The following is a 17810-nucleotide window of genomic DNA, read 5'->3' as shown; positions in this document are numbered from 1 at the left end:
AATGCCAACCTCAACTTCCCCTGCAAGTACCGCCTGACCCGTGTGCAGACACCACTGGCTGGGGGAGTGCCCGGCCTTGCTTTCTGCTCGTTTGAGGTGAGATGCGTTTAGTGTGTGTGTGTGTGTGTTTGGGGTGGGGTTTGTGGGTGTGTGTGGGGTGTGTGGGGTATGTGTGTGGAGGGGGGAGGGGGGTTTCGGGGCGATGGGTGGGGGGTATGTGTGTGTGTGTGTGTGTGTGTGTGTGTGTGTGTGTGCTGTCAGTGTGTGTGTGTGGGGTGGAAGCGTCTGAGGGGGGGGGGGGGGGGGAGGTTAATTGCTGCGTCTTGCCTCTTATTGTTTTCAGTACGAAGGAAGGTAACTTTCGGTGTGTGTGTGTGTGTGTGTGTGTGTGTGTGTGTGTGTGTGTGTGTTTGGGGTGGGGTTTGTGGGTGTGTGTGGGGTGTGTGGGGTATGTGTGTGGAGGGGGGGAGGGGGGGGAGGGGGGGTTCGGGGCGATGGGTGGGGGGTATGTGTGTGTGTGTGTGTGTGTGTGTGTGTGTGTGTGTGTGTGTGTGTATGTGTGCTGTCAGTGTGTGTGTGTGTGGGGGGGGGGGAAGGGTCTGAGGGAGGGGGGGGAGGTTAATTGCTGCGTCTGCCTGACCCGTGTGCAGACACCACTGGCTGGGGGAGTGCCCGGCCTTGCTTTCTGCTCGTTTGAGGTGAGATGCGTTTAGTGTGTGTGTGTGTGTGTGTGTGTGTGTGTTTGGGGTGGGGCTTGTGGGTGTGTGGGGTATGTGTGTGGAGGGGGGATGGGGGTTTCGGGGCGGGGGGTGGGGGGTATGTGTGTGTGTGTGTGTATGTGCTGTCAGTGTGTGTGTGTGGGGGGGGGAGGTCTGGGGGTGTTCGGGTGGGGGTGGGGTGGGGTTGTAATTGCTGCGTCTTGCCTCTTATTGTTTTCAGCACGAAGGAAGTTTCGGTGTGTGTGTGTGTGTGTGTGTGTGTGTGTGTGTGTGTGTGTGTGCGTGTGTGCGCCGCAGCCTCTATCTCTTTCTCTCCATGTGATTTTATGCTTGTTTTGCTTGAGATTGCTGGACTGAAGATGTGATTCATTGTTTACATGTCATCATTGTATCCTGCGCACCCCTTTAGGAGCATAAAGATTAAGTTTCTTTGAATATATGAGACACTCACTCATATCTCTCTCTCTCTCCTATGTTTTTTGAAGAATAATTATATGTAAACCCATTTCCAAAATGACAGAAGTGTCTTATGCATAGTGTTTTCCCTTAGCATCTTTCTGTGTCTGTCTGTCAGGCTATCAGTCTGTCTGTCAGGCTATCAGTCTGTCTGTCTGTCTGTCAGGCTATCAGTCTGTCTGTCTGTCTGTCAGGCTATCAGTCTGTCTGTCTGTCTGTCTGTCAGGTTATCAGTCTGTCTGTCTGCCTGTCTGTCAGGCTATCAGTCTGTCTGTCTGTCAGGTTATCAGTCTGTCTGCCTGTGTGTCAGTCTGTCAGTCTGTCTGTCAGGCTATCAGTCTGTCTGTCTGTCTGTCTATCAGGCTATCAGTCTGTCTGCCTGTCTGTCAGGCTATCAGTCTGTCTGTCTGTCCCCTTTCTCTTTCTCTTTTTATTTTTTCAAAGAATATAATTATGTAAACGTATATGTAAATGTATTCCCAAAATGACAGAAGTATTGTACGCCTGGTGTTCTGTCCTTCAACCTCTCTTTCTGTCTCTGCCAATCTGTCTGTCTGTCTTTGTCTGTCTCTCTATGTCCTCTCTGTTCCCTCTCTCTTTCTTTCTCTCTTCTCCCCTTCCCGACCCCCCTCTCACCCCTTCTCTTTCTTGAGGCCTGTGATGTCAATCTGGCGTTTTTAGAATGTATTGATCGTGTGGACAGGTGTTCGGATTCAACGAGATCATCAACGGCAGGTACTACACCTCTGGCATGGAGGTCAGCCTGGCCATCGGAGACTTTGCCAACCAGTACTTCAAACAGCAGGACTTCATCAAGTTCGACATCAACGAGGTCAGGCACAGCACCACTCCCCCGGAACCCACTTTGTTGTGTTCTGATCAGATGGTTGCGTCAGCGCACCTGTGCCAAGAGGAACGCGGAGGGAGGTGGGGTGGGAGTGGGGGTCGGAGTCATGATGGGTTTTTCTTGATACGTGCTTTCCAGCTTCTTGTCCTTAGTGGTGCCCTTCTGGATCGAGATGAGAACTCTATTCTATATACGGGACTTTATGTCGACCTCTTAAACACACACACACACACACACACACACACACACACACACACACTCACTCACACACACACACACACACACACACACACACACACACACACACATGTAGCCGGTTGGGCAGGGTTCTCTCACCACATCAGTACAGGTTCTCTTCAAGTCTTTATTTGAGGACGGGGAACGTATCGGGACATGGGTAACGGGAACAGGAGAGAGGGGGGTTAACTGACTCCCCACTGGGCGATTTGTAAGCGCGCATTCCTCTGTGTACTGGGCGTTTGTATATGTTTTTTGAAAAAAAAAAAAAAAAAAAAAAAAAAAAAGAAAAAGAAAAAAGATTAACGAGTTAACACAGTCTCATGAAATTTGGACACACAGTTGTTGAGGTATCAAATAAAGACAGCACAGTGTTTAATAACTCTTCTAAAATGCTTTCTGTACAGCAGGAGGTAAAAAGTGATATTTTTTCATGACGTAAAATGTGAGGGTGGTATTTGTATAGGCGGAGTCTGCACTATTCATGAAAAAAGCATTGTTTTCCACAAATCTCACTCTTAGAACCCCATTAGAGTGTAAATGATGAATGCATGGGAGCCTCTATAAACTGCAAGTGAACTTACTGCATCTCAAGGGATGGGGGGGGGGGGGGGGGCGTGGTCTGTCATGCCTTGTAATTTTTGTCTGTGTGTCTTGCCCCCATGTATGGTAGAAGTGTTGGAAAAGAACATCAATCAAACCAACCCTTCCTCTGTTTCAACAGGTATTGGTTCATTAGCATATTCACCATCAATCACCCTCTCTATTCCAACTGCCTGTCACTCGCCATATCTACTGCCCCTCCCCCTCCCCCTGTCACTCACACCAGTGTCACTGTCCAATACACATTGCCCTCCTTCTGATGGACTAAAATAACTCTCCTTTCTCCATCCCCTTCCAGGTCAAAAGCCACCTCTTTGATCTTGTAAGCTGAAAGCATGAATTTCTTGTCTCTTTCGAGAATAACGTGTTTGAGCCTGAGAGGCCATTGTCACACGTGCAATCACTCAGTCCCGGTTGGAATGAAACTAGCTTGAAACCTCACTGACAAGCAAAGATTGGCCAATACCAGTGGTCTGATGTTTTGCAATGCTATAAGGCAAGACAGGAGACCCATTCAGCATTGTCCATTCCCAGCTGTGTGAGGCGTGGACATTTTTGAATGTCAGAACGTGTGTAGCGGTAATCAGTAGGGAACGATCTCGCCTGTCATCACTTGATATCAGGTAATCAGTAGGGAGTGAGTTAAAGGGCAAGGGACTGTACTCGTACAAAGGGGGAAATAAATGAATAAGTAAATGAATACCCCTATCAGGTAGACAGAGGCCCACACACAATGCTGTTGCCTTTTCCCTTTTCCAGCGAACTGAAAACTGATGAAATTACTGGTTCTACAAAGAAAGGTAGGAGAAATCACTTCATAAAAACATATCAAGATGCAGCATATCCACCCAACATGAATATTATTTTGCACGTGAAGTAATCACGCTAAAGCTAACAGGGACCCGAACGTGCACACACACACTCTCTCTCTCTCTCTCTCTCTCTCTCTCTCTCTCTTTCAGCGGGGCAAAGAGAACAATTTCACCCGGGTGGTGTACACACACACACACACACACACACACACATATATATATATATATATATATATATATATATATATATGCGCGTGTGTGTGTGTGTGTGTGTGTGTGTGTGTGTGTGTGAACTGGAATGAGAAACTTTAGAAATTTACAGCAAGTGTTCGAGGACATCTTGAATATTGACCCAGGGAAATATATTTCCTACATGTATGCGCAAACGATACTCTATGGCAAGTTGTCAGCAACTTTTTATCTCTTGGTATGCCTGAATCGACCAAGAAACTGCACAAAAATGTCCATTTTGCTGTTCTTGTTGTTGTTGTTGTTGTTCGCCTTTCTTTCTTTACATTTTTGTTTCTGTGAGCATCCAATGTTGCTGACACGTCCTTGAGGTGGGTCACGCTTTGCTGTGTGGGTATTTCAATCCGAGCAGAAGTAGTTTTAAGCTATGGGTTAGAAGCCCGCCAGGACCACAGTGACAATCATTACAACTGATAAATCATTATTGCAAGTTTTGAACCATTCCCTCTATATGCTTTTGATGAGGTTCGAATGCACAACTTCTCATTCGTCATTTTGTAACGCAAAGCATTTCTCCGCTGTACTCGTACCTGATGCAAGATGTGTGTTTTTTTTTTTTTTTTTTTTTTCTTTTTTTTAGCTTCCTAATCAGCAGAACATATGTTATGACGACGACAATAATGATGATGATGATGATGACGATGACGATTATCATTGTTATCACCAGCTGGGAGTGGAGAGTTCAGACGGAGGCCGGGCGGAATGGGGTCACGGAGCGTCCTCTACGTTCAACGGTATCGAAGTGCAGTGCAAGTTTGACGAGCATCATCGCTTCGCCATCCTGGCCATTCCTCGCTGCCAGTTCTCCGCCAGATTCCGCCCATACAACACTGCAGAGGTCAATATTCCTCAGTCTCAGGTTCCAGCCATTTCCATAGTCACCGGGCCGCAGACCATTTTTGGTGAAACCCATCTGGGCAGGTTAGCTGAAGGTGTTGTTGTTGTTATGTGCTTGTGTCGGAGCCAAGGAATGACTCTTACTTCTCCTGGAATCGTCTTTTATTTACAAGCAGATATGCGACATACCAAAAGAACACATACCAACACTAAAAATCAACAACAGTTCTATTGAAAGCCAGATGTTTCTTCTTCGAGGACTTTGAAAACACACATACACACATTCTCTCTCTTTCTCTCTCAATGTTAAACACTCACACACGCACGCACACAGACACACATACATAGACACACGCACATAAATATATCGACGAAATTGGTTAGATGAAAATAGGATTTACATTCTAGACAAGTGTAAATCAGACATCAGCAACGTGGCGCATTGTCACTTCGGCAGTGACAGTTGTTACGACAGGCAATCTGTCATTATGGTTTTGCAGGTTGGTTAGTTGAATCCATATTGATCCAGCTTAGCATAAGGTTATACGAATCACTATGAGACAGGCATTTTTGCTCAGTTTTCAACCCAGGTTGAAGTTAGTGAACATGTTAGGTTTATAAGGCTTGTGTACGAAGCATTAAAAAAAATTCCTTATTAAATCAACAAGGCAGTGCACTTTGTCCAGTCAGTCAATGCTAGACCAGGATTTTCGACCCTGAGCATTTTTACGAAGGAAAATTTTCAGTGTCTGCCTTTAATCTTTTTATTTTTATTATTTTTATTTTTTTAAATATTGGTATCGTGATCATTTCCATTTCAGATGTATGATTTTCCCGTGTCTAGAAATCCGACTCGAGTGGGATAATTGACGCACAACAATGTGACGTATATGCAAATATGGAGTGTGAAAATACGCGCTCCAAGCATACTTGTTCTTCAGGTCAGGCATGACCATTTCTGGCGTGACGCACGCTTTAGAAAATCCATGACAGTCTTGAACAGACCGGCTGCATACTGTCCTCGCCATAGATCTAGATTGGTGCAAGAGGGTTTGTGAGCGCATCTGCCTACAGCCTCATGAAACAGCCGTCGATTTCTGGCAGACATAGGACATGGGCTCTAAAGGCAATGGCAGAAGTAGCAGAAAACAGTTCCAGCTGGATCTGGTCGAGGAGGAATAAAAGTAAACTTCATAAGGATTAAGAATTAAATTTCCATACTCACTTAGCGTACCATAGCTCAGTGGTTAAAACGTCTGCCAAAAAAGGTGACTCAGTCCTGAAGTGGCGACCACCCTGGAGGCGTGGTTTCGAACCTGCTGGGGACCAGGGAAAAAAGGCGGCAATACAAAGGCATCCAGGAGTCATGACCTGGGTGCGGCCCGGCCCCCTGTCCAGCTCTCCCTAGAGTTTCTTATTACTGTGTGTCCACAGTAAAACTGTACGCGATGCAGCGTGGTGACAGTGACATACTCATATTGCAGATACCCCAACTCTCTGTGCGGAGAGACGAAGCGACAAGGAGACGGCCCTGACCTTTACGACAATCGTGCCCAAGAGCTGGGTCTCAAAAGCAGACACCAGGTCAGTCACCATGCAGTCTAGTTTGGTCTAACCCTTGGCATGAATGACATTTGCATATTTTAGGCGAATTTCGATCGATCGATCGAGAGAGAGAGAGAGAGAGAGAGAGAGAGAGAGAGAACGCATGAACGCAAGAACACAAGAATTCTAATGTAAGGTCACCGACCTGTATACATTTTGGGTGCACGTGTTGCACACACATCTTAACTATAAAAAACAACAACAACAACAAACAAACAAACAAAAAACAGAAGGAACAAAACAGTCAACTAAATGTACGGTGAGCTCGAGAGAGAGAGCGAGCGAGAGAGAGAGAGAGAGAGAATGTGTGTGTGTGTGTGTGTGTGTGTGTGTGTGTGTGTGTGTGTAAAATATGTACCGATAACAATAAACTCTGTCTGTCTGTCTGTCTGTCTGTCTGTCTCTCTTCATATATTTTGGTTATGTACCGATAACAATAAACTCTGTCTGTCTGTCTGTCTCTCTCTTCATATATTTTGGTTTTTGTTATTGTTATTGTTGTTTTGCTTTGTTCATGTTTGATGATAGAAAGAAGACAAATCCCGCAGTCACGGTGCTTCGGTTTCAGGCGCTGCTGTATGACGCACTGGACCAGAACCTGACGCAAGAATCTTTCCTGTAAGTTTGTGGAAACGTCGCTGGAACTGGGTCTGTAAACATGGATGCATTTTTACTTACCTTTAGCACGTGGTCCGTAATTGTGATTTTTCACCTATAGATAATTCTGCTTACAAAGGAAATCTTTTCTCTACCTGTAGTGCAAGACGGGAGTGTGAATATACTATACGTGTTGACTCAGCATGATCTGAAAATACAGATACTCTTTCTTCTGATTGTGCTAGTACCTGACTATAAGAAGATACACACCTTTTAAAAAAAACAAACCCACCTCTCTCTCTGTCTCTCTCTCTTCCTTTCTCACTGCGTGCGCGCGCGCGCGCGCGCGCGCGTGTGTGTGTGTGTGTGTGTGTGTGTGTCGATCTCTCTCTCTCTCTTTCTCTCTCTCTCTCAGTGTGTGTGTGTGTGTGTGTGTGTGTGTGTGTGTGTGGAGGGGGAGGGGTTGTCAGTGTGTGTGTGCGCGCGTGTGTGTATGCATGTGTGTGCGTGGGTGTGGGTGTGTGTGGGGTGGGAGGGGTTGTTTTCTTCATTATGTACGTCCTTCTGCATGAATACCTTTTCCCTTCATTTATATGTGTGATATTTGTGATAGATGTAGATTAGCAAGGACAGATTGGAAGAATAGGCTATGCCTAAAATCTTAATCCCCTCTCTCTCTCTCAATGAATGTGCACAATATCGCTGTCGTTCGATATGTACTGCCCCCTCCTCCCCCAAGTCCCCAGAAATCAATATTAATGAGGGATAAACAGTATGAACATGTACGTATTCCATAAGTGACAGTGCGATTTAACCAACGATAAAAACGCATAAAGTCAGTTTAACACATTTAACAAATGATTAAAACGCCTAAACAATCATCAGTTTAACACATTTAACAAACGACGAAAACGCCAGAACAGTCAGTTCACAATCACTTCGAAGATGAAATAAGAAAAGAACACGTCACATAATATGTCACAAAACAATTATGCTCCATTAGTATGATTTTTGTTCAAAATTTCCAACATACCCCCCAATCCCTGCCTGGCTGGGCATTGGGGGATTACAAAGTTAGTAAATTTGGACATTCCATCGCATAGTGAAACTCGCCTTCAGTTGTATCCAGTGCGCACAGACTTCCGTCAAAACGAACAAAACATGCAGCCATATTTTGCAATTTTTCAAGAAAATACATAATTCAAGCGATCTATAAAAAAGAAGAAGATAATAATGGGTAACTAGTATGTTTAAACTAATATATATATATATATATATAGATCCCCATGAATGCTAATGAACATGAAGGTGTTAGGTTTAGATATTCCGCTTTCACTACAGGAATGTCACACCATAGTAGAAACAAGTTCAATAGTTAAAATTTCAGTGTGAAGAAAATAAGGCCGGTAACTCTGGGTCATATAAAGAAATAAAGAAAACGAATGGTTTCATGGGAAACCATTGCAAAAATGATTTTCGTAGACGGGAAATTATGTCTTAGATCTTGCAGATGGAAGATGGTTTGTTTTAAGACAAAGTATGTCGGTAATATTTCTTGCATATGTGGTGCTCACACAACACCCATTCATATACTAACTTGCCATACGGTAAAGTCTGATCTGAAATCATGTCAGTGTTGACAATATTCAGCAGTCCATTGCTAATAGACGATTTTTTTTCAAATCTTTGCTAAATAGTCCTGTTGGTTCACTGTTATAGTAGTTAGTTTTTCTTTTAAAAGATGTTATATTGTTGTTTTTAAACACAACTTTCACCCATTTAGTCTCATTATCTAACACGCACACACACACACACACACACACACACACACACACACACACACACACACACACACACACACACACACACACACACACACACACACACATTTGTAGACTCGCATGCGTATTCAGTGACTTTTTCCTCCTTTGATTTTCTTTCCTACCCTAATCTAATTTCACTTATAGAGAAAATACATTAAATTAAAGAACAAACGAATAAAACATTACAGAATAATCAAGCTGGGTTTCGAAAGAATCAGTCTACTATTGACCATGCTTTTGTGTTGAATATACTAATTGATCTTTTGATCTTTTCAAACAGCAGAAGAGAATGTTATTGTGTGCTATTGTTGACTGCTAAAAAGCCTTTGATTCTGTGCGGCGTTATGACACTGTGGATAATACTAAAGGGAAAAAAACCCATTAATGGTAAAGTTCTAAATGTCATTATGAGAATGTACTATCGTGTAACGTTGTGCGTGTTCAATGGTAGTAACAGATCCGACAATTTCGAAAGTTTTGAAGGAGTATGCCGAGGAGAAATTGTATCTCCTCTGCTTTTCTCTATATATTTGAATGATCTGGGAAGTTTTTGTTAACACGCGGCTACCTCCAATTTAAAGTGCCCAGTTCCTCAGCATATTATCATTTACGTTTGTTAGTTCTCTGAAATGCTGATGACACGATTCTTTGGTCGGATCAAAGCAAGGTTTTGCATATTGCTGCAGGGAAGACTTCACCAACTTCGTTCTCCAAGACAAAGACACCTGCCAGGCCACTGTGGACGAGTTCCTTGAGTGTGGCACCCAGGAACAGAAGTCCAAGGCCATCCGGCTGTGCTTCAACGTCTTGTCCACACGGCGCATCGCCAAGTGTCTGGGCATCAGCGCCCTGAGCGCCTTCAGAGCATGTGTGGAGGCCGTCTGTAGTGACCGTGCCGATGGCTGTGAAAAGTACTTTGAAGTGCTGGGAAATCTGGATTGTAAAGGGCCCAGAAAGGTCAAGAAATTCTGCCGCTAATCAGCAAGAAAAGAAAAGGTGTACGGAAATAAAGAATAAAGAATACATTTCGAGAGTCACTATTATGTCTCTCCTAAATATAGAAAATTAGGGGTCATATTTTTTGTTGTTGTCGTTTGTTGTTACAAACAGAAAAAAACCGAACTATGTTGGGTTACAGTGATGGCTACGGATTAACTTGCACTTATAAAAGTTGTCCCCACATTGCATGTAAAACAGAACTGAAATTTTATTAAACTGTCCTGAAAATAAGGTAGATTTTTCCCACCTGCTGGCTTCTTCTTCTTCTTCTTCTTCTTCTTGTTGCACATGCAGATAGCGACTGTCCAGTTCCAGTTAAAAGGTCTTTTGTTATTTGTTCCATTGACCAGCTAACTAGCACTGTCTTCTTCAAACTATATTATTCGCATTGATTACTATTTTTCTCAGCTTAGGTTTTAAAGTCAAGGCTGTCAAATTGTGTTTTTGGTTAAGGAATATTTCGAATTTCGAATGAAGTTCATAAACAATAGAAATCACACGTACAGATGCAAATCTGTGCGATCGCGCACACACAATAGACATACAGATATAAAGAGAGAAAGAGAGAGACAGAGACACATAGAGAGAATATAATGAAAAGTATCATTTTTTGACATTGCGCCGACCCTGAACAGTTGTAGGAGATGAGTTTGTATTTCCAGTTTCCGTGAAGGTTACCTGAACAGTCTGTTGACATGTTTTCACATGACTAACTTCATAATGTGTTCAGGTGCCAACGGTCAGCATTCTCAGCATTGAAACAATAACAACAAACAAACAAACAAACAACAACAAAAACATGCGGTAAATGAAAAAAGCTAAATAGATAGTTCCATACTTAGACGGATAGATCGAATCATCGAAAGAGATTTAAGATAGATAATTAGATGCACAAATAAATAGACAAAAATAGACAAATAGACAAATACACCTCTCTCTCTCTCTCTATTTTATATATATATCATGTATACATACATAATACATATATCTATACATATATAGATAGACAGAAAGACAGACAGATAGATAGATAGATAGATAAAGACGAAAATCCTTCATCATCAACGCCCGAGTCCACTCAAGCAATTGAAAATATTTGCATGTTTGCGGCGTGTACCAATACGGTTGAAAACAACGGACTACAAGCCAGACACTACAAGCATAAATTGGTTCTCCCCCTTTGAACCCTTCAAGTCACCATTGACGTTTCCAAAGTGAAGTCTCAAAAAAGGCAGATTTCAGTCTTTGTGTCACTTTTTCCATGGACACAATATCAAAATAACAAACACACTATAACAGTTATATCAGGTCTGTGCTGAACATTCATTCGTATGATTCCCTCCCTTGCATTGGTACAGAACTGAAAATCGAGATTTTTTCTTTTCTTTTTTTCTCAAATTTCAGTATACCTAATGTCTTGCATTTGATCATGTTTTTTTGTTGTTGTTGTTGCTGTTGTTGTTTTGTTTGGTTGTTGTTTTTTTTTGTTTTTTTTTTCAAATTTCAGTATATCTAATGTCTTGCATTTGATCAGGTTAACACTTTTTTCCCCTTTCAAATGCCAAAATAAGTATTTATCGGTCTTTTTGTGAATTGTTTCTTTTTATGATACAAAAAAAAAAAAAAAGAAAAAAAAAGGATTTTTGTTTCTTTGTTTAGGCTTTTTATTTTGCAAACATTCCCAGCTGTTTAAATGGACGGCCAGGTCATACTGGAAACAGAAAACTGGAGGAAGCATTCCAAAGACAGCGTTCCTCTTTCACACTGGCACATCTTACTCTAATCTCTTCTAGTGGCAGACAGTATCCTTGAACTGCCTTCAAGCCTTCGTAGTAGATATTTCTCGAACATTTAACCTCCATGAAAAAACAGAAGTAACTACTTCTGTTTTTTTCAGCTACGTTTATGATTTGTTTTCTTACTAACACTGAATGCAACAACAACAACACCAACCCCCACACCCTTAAAAAAACAAAATAAAACCAAAAAAAACCCACCCAAAAACAAAACAAAACAAAACACACACACACACACACACACACACACACACACACACACAACAATAACAACAAACAAAACAAAAAAACGAAAAAACAACAACAACAAACAAACAAACATCAACCATCGAAAAACAAACAAACAAACAAAAAAAGCAGTCAACCACGAACCAGATGCTTGTTGCACTTTCTGTTTTGATGAAACATGTTGGTTGGTAAACTGTGCTTTCAGTGTGTGGTGTAGACCAGCACTGTCTTTAACAATAAAACATGTGACGCATGATCAGTGGTCTTTGAACGGATGGTGTATTTGGATGTATGGAGATGGATGAAAGTGGCATTACATTCACAGATATGTGGACAAGATGATTAACTCTCTCCATACGAACGGCGAAAGAGACGACGTTAACAGGGTTTCACTCCAATTACCACCATCAAAATATTACAAGCGGAAGGCTCTTCCCCTGAAGGGGTGAACGTTGACAAAGAATACCACAATTCTGACGACGGAAGCTAAAAGTTGGGTCATTCAGACACCCACTGGACATCCGAGGGGTCTGTGTAGAGGAGAAGAGAGGACTGGCCGTACTGAGTGAGTTAATTAATGTGGGTGTCTTAACTACGATTCATAAGACTCACTAGTATGTCAGCAGATCTGCATCTGTCAGAGTGTGCTCTCATTTCTGCTTCAAAAGCAAACGACAAAAACCTCGACAACAGCAAAAACAACAACAGAAAGGGTTGACAACAAAAAAGAGACACCTTCTAACAATGTGATGGAGTCTCCCGTCGGTCCGACGGATGAGCAGGCAGGGAGGCTTATCTGTCGGTGTGTGTCCTCATATGGGAGAAGAGGCCGATTCTGGATGCGCAGCACTTACCCACAGGTGTTTCAAGGGAAAACGTTCATTCCGACATTAGCCTGGTTGCCTGACCAGCACAGGTGACTTTTTTAGTGAAGAGGAGTTGTGCAGTCCCTTCCCCACTCTCTCGCCTACCGACGCTCACAGTCCCACAGGTGCAGATACTGCCACGTGTAGGACGGCCTCGGCAGTTGCAGGTTTTTTGTTCGGAGCTCCGTCTCCTAGGGGGAGTTCCAGCCAAGGATAAGAGCTCCCCCTGCCCTTTGGTCATCCTTTTCCGCCTTCACAGCCGTTGGGAAAGGTTTCCTCCTCTGCCTGGTCCGTCGTTGGGAGGCTTCACATGCAGCAGGTAGTACTGGGTTACATGGTACCAGTAGCAAGGGCTATGCCCCTGACCTGACTAGTATACCACCGCCAAACAACTATCCCCTTATTTTCCAACGGTGAAGGCGGTGCTTGTGGTTCAAATACATCTGTCTGTCTGTCTGCCTGTTTGTTTGCCTGTCTGTCTGCCTCAATGATAAGTGAACATCTCTTCTTTCCTCAGTAAAGACGGACTCATAATATGATAAACGTTTAATGTTCAAAAAACGTTTCCTTGAAAGGGGGAAGAAGCGACAAACGCCCAGTCTTTAACTTTTAACATTAAACACTGAGTAAAGCTGGAGGGGGGAATACAGTCACGAGTTTACACTCCTGTTATGAATGTTCGTGTTAGTTATTTCATTCCTCCAAAGGGGAGATTAGCATAAACAACAAGTAACAGCTGCTTCGACTGTTCATCGGGCGTGCTAGTAATTACTGTCTGGCAAGAGATACTCAAATATGAGAAACAGCCCATAGCTAGACAGGGATCTCTCTACTTAGGAACAGTCTCTAAAAAACCAGCGTGTGCAAGAGCAGAGAACTGAAGCGAAAAACCAAACGTTTGAATGAAATTATGTTCTAAATATTTTCTTTAAATCTTCGAGTGAGAAAATATGCAGACACGGTCTGCATGGGAGCCCGAACTTAGGGAAATTAATCCACAGAGGACTAAATGTGACCCGTGGCAGTATGCTCCAAGATCAGAAAATGAACATCGCACCCCAAGTCTGAAGGGCTCATTGCATGATGCATCACATGCCATAATTGAGTGGATCATAACTCCAAGTCCAGATGTTTCTGGTTTTCCATCAGAAAGGGGATGAACTGTGAAAGCCAGCCTTGACATTAACTATTAATTTCAAACATTGATTTGAGCTGGAGAGGTAGGAATGGGGGCGTGAAACTTAAAGCCCCTCACAAAGTGTTCATGCTAGCCATCAGGTCCTCCAAAGGGGAGGTGGGTATACACAGCGAGCGACAGCTGTTTCATACTGTGGAGTGTTCATTGTGCTTGCTCCTCGCTCCTGGCTGTATTTTGTATTTGTATTTGTATTTCTTTTTATCACGACAGATTTCTCTGTGTGAAATTCGGGCTGCTCTCCCCAGGGAGAGCGCGTCGCTATACTACAGAGCCACCCATTTTTTTTGTATTTTTTCCTGCGTGCAGTTTTATTAATTTTTCCTATCGAAGTGGATTTTTCTACAGAATTTTGCCAGGAACAACCCTTTTGTTGCCGTGGGTTCTTTTACGTGCGCTGAGTGCATGCTGCACACGGGACCTCGGTTTATCGTCTCATCCGAATGACTAGCGTCCAGACCACCACTCAAGGTCTAGTGGAGGGGGAGAAAGTATCGGCGGCTGAGCCGTGATTCGAACCAGCGCGCTCAGATTCTCTCACGCTTCCTTGGCGGACGCGTTGCCTCTAGGCCATCACTCCACGCTGCTGACTGGAGATAAACACTCTGATCCAAACAAAGAGAAACTCTCCATTTTTGTTTGGCAAGGACCTCTCTTTTGTTAAGGATATGTCTCTCCAAAATAAACATGATCATAAAGCTGAAGGGAAACCCCCCATGAAGTATGAATGAAATAATAGTGTCAACATGTTCTTGAAATCCACGAGTGGGAAAATACCAGACACGGTCTATAGGAACCAGCCACAAGGGGAAGTAATCCACAGGGAACGAAAAGGAACCTTTGATAGTAAACTCCAGTATTAATTAACTCTCTCCATACGAACGGCGAAACAGACGACGTTAACAGCGTTTCACCCCAATTACCGTCATCAAAATATTGCAAGCGGAAGGCTCTTATACTGAAGAGGTGAATGTTGACAAAGAATACCACAATTCTGACGACGGAAGCTAAAGGTTGGGTCATTCAGACACCCACTGGACATCCGAGGGGTCTGTGTAGAGGAGAAGAGAGGACTGGCCGTACTGAGTGAGTTAAAACCTGGACATCGCACCACAAGCCTGAAAGACTAATAGGATGATGCCTAGCATGCCATAAAGAAAGGGAACAAACGTCAAAAACCAATCTTGGTTTAACTCTTAACCCTAAAAAAATATTTCAGCTGGAGGGGTAAGAGTTGGGGACGTGAGCTGAAAAAAAAAACCCTCCACTAATTGCTGATGTATTCTAAAGGGGAGGTTAACATGCACAGAAAGACACAGCTAAAACAAAGAAGTGGAAGAAACGTAAAAAAAAACAGTGTTGGTTATATATATATATATATATATATATATATATATATATATATATATATTTATCATCAACACCTTATTTGAGTTGGAGGGGTACGAGTGGGATGTGAGTCTGAAAACAAAATGCATGTGTGTGTGTGTGTGTGTGTGTGTGTGTGTGTGTGCGTGTGTGTGTGTGTGTGTGTGTGTGTGAGAGAGAGAGAGAGAGAGAGAGAGAGAGAGAGAGAGAGAGAGACAGAGAGGGGGGGGGGGAGAGAGAGAGAGGGGAAATCTTCCTAAAGAAACACGCGCACGCAAACACACATCTGCTACATGATAATAATAAGTTTACATGCAAGATAGATGCACGTGAAAACATCATGGACATCAGTGATAAAGCGGGGACCAAAGGAAAGAAAACAACAACAACACACACACACACACACACACACACACACACACACACACACACACACACACACACAACTATTCGATCCTTTCTTTTCCCTGTCTTATCATGATGCGCTTACGATAAATTGTATGAAACACAGCCGTTGAGACTCACTTGATATGACCATAAGAATCACATTGTCAATGTCAACGCTGTCATGGTCAAAGGGGTGTAACGTGTGTCAGACCCGACTGTTTCTCTGAAATAGTTGTTCCCCCTCTTTTTTATTTATTTATTTATTATTCATCTATCTATTTATTTATTTATTTATGTATTCATCTATCTGTTAATTCATCCATTTATTTGTTTATTTAGTTATCTATTTGTCTAACTTTTCTTTTTTGGGGGGTTGGGGGGGATGCGGAGGGGCGGTTTTAATAGATAGGTAGTGACCAGTTTTTAAAAAGCTAACAAAACAAATACCCAGAAAAAGATTTCACTTAATCTTACACAGCATTGTTATTCATCAAGGAAAAACTCAGGATAATATTTTTTTTTGTTTGATTGGTTTCCGTATGCGTTAGTGCGCGCGTGCTTACTTGCTTGTGTGTGTGTGTGTGTGTGTGTGTGTTATTTCAACATTTTTACTACAGCAGCCCTATTTCCACAACTACAAGCTTTAAGAGCCTAATACTCCTAACAGCCTTCCCTCCCCTTTGTAAAAAAAAAAAAATGTTTTGCAGAATTGTGCTGATGATTCAGGTTTGTAACTGTCGTGTAGGACAACAACAACAAAACAAAACAAAAAAACCCACACCCGAATATCTTAAAGAAGGTATATCGTAAAACCATACAACAAAAACGAAAACCACTCTTTACCTTAATTTAAGTTAATTCACAACACTGTCACAAGATCCAAGATTGTACTGCTGTACTATAGACAGGGATATTTTGCATTTTGTTACGCGTCACATAATATTGTCGATACTATGATATTGTGTGATTCCTCTCCTGATGTACACGGAGATACTGTACAAAAGATCAACTACGAATTAGCTAATGGCTATATTGCAAGACATTGTTCTTGAAACTGCACTTGCTTTCTTGGTTCATGTGTCTTGATGGGTGTGTTGCCACAAAACGTGGTCAAAGCATATGCAGGAAACTATGAAAAATAAGTAATTGAAAATGCGAGGGAAAAAAAGAAATCTTTTTGATATGTGTGTGTGTGTGTGTTTTTTTCTGTATAAAACAAAACACAAAAAAACTTCTTTCTTTTACAATAATGACGGTATAAAAAGTACACCATATAGTTACTATAAGACCATTATTGTTGTGTGCCTGTATGTCAGACAATGTTAAATTCAAATAGAGATGTTGAAAAAACAAAAACAAAACAAAAAAAAAAAACAACAACAACAAAAACAAACAAAAAAACAAACAAACAACAAACAAACAAACAAAAAAAGACAACAACAACGACAACAAACAAACAAACAAAACAAACAAGAACACAATCTGAAAAAAACCTCGTACCGCTCCTTCCAGGTTGTCTTTTCTCATTTTTGTTTGTTTGTTTGTTGGTGTTGTTTGTTTTTCGTTCGTCAGCTACATTTCCTGTAACGATTTCAAGTCGCGGACATATGGTACAAGGGACCTTGTTGAATGGGCGTGTACCTAATGTATCTACCCATTTCACTCGTCTGGTTGGTGACGGGGGAGAGAGAGACAGACAGACAGTGTATGTGTTCTGTTTCTGTCGACCTATGCGTGCGCGTGTGTGCAAGAAGTATCAGTATCGTATCAGTATCAGTAGCTCAAGGAGGCGTCACTGCGTTCGGTCAAATCCATATACGCTACACCACATCTGCCAAACAGAAGCCTGACCAGCAGCGTAACCCAACGCGCTTAGTCAGGCCTTGAGAAAAAAAAGTAAGACAACATAAATAAATAGATAAATAAAATAAAATAAAATAACAAAACTAAAAAAAATATATATATAAATCAATCTATCAAAAAATAATAGCTAAATAAATAAAAATACTACGACTAATAATAATAATATTTATAGGGCGCAAAATCTTGACGAAGTCAACTCTAAGCAAGCAAGCAAGCAAGCGCGCGCGCGCGCGCACACACACACACACACACACACACACACACACACACACAAGAACAACAATGATGATAAATCAGCAAATAAATGTAAAACATGCAGACAC

At 42.1% G+C, this 17810-nt stretch overlaps 1 protein-coding gene across 1 annotated transcript in view; it reads left to right on the top strand.

The window, feature by feature from the left end:
- The window catches only part of LOC143279397 (uncharacterized), a 17920-nt gene extending 5856 nt beyond the window's left edge, over window positions 1–12064 (top strand). Inside the window, exons 4-9 of the mRNA XM_076583437.1 lie at window positions 1–96; window positions 1879–2007; window positions 4591–4844; window positions 6245–6344; window positions 6934–6983; window positions 9472–12064. The exon at window positions 1–96 is cut by the window's left edge and continues 56 nt beyond it. Coding sequence (XP_076439552.1) covers window positions 1–96; window positions 1879–2007; window positions 4591–4844; window positions 6245–6344; window positions 6934–6983; window positions 9472–9763 — 921 coding nt within the window. The 3' untranslated portion in view covers window positions 9764–12064. The remainder of the gene's footprint in view (window positions 97–1878; window positions 2008–4590; window positions 4845–6244; window positions 6345–6933; window positions 6984–9471) is intronic.
- The last annotated feature ends 5746 nt before the right edge of the window (window positions 12065–17810 follow it).

This window comes from Babylonia areolata, chromosome 2, assembly GCF_041734735.1.
Source record: "Babylonia areolata isolate BAREFJ2019XMU chromosome 2, ASM4173473v1, whole genome shotgun sequence".
Lineage (NCBI taxonomy): Eukaryota > Metazoa > Mollusca > Gastropoda > Neogastropoda > Buccinidae > Babylonia > Babylonia areolata.
The sequence above is the reverse complement of the archived record's forward strand: the minus strand, read 5'-3'. Positions and strand labels throughout refer to the sequence as shown.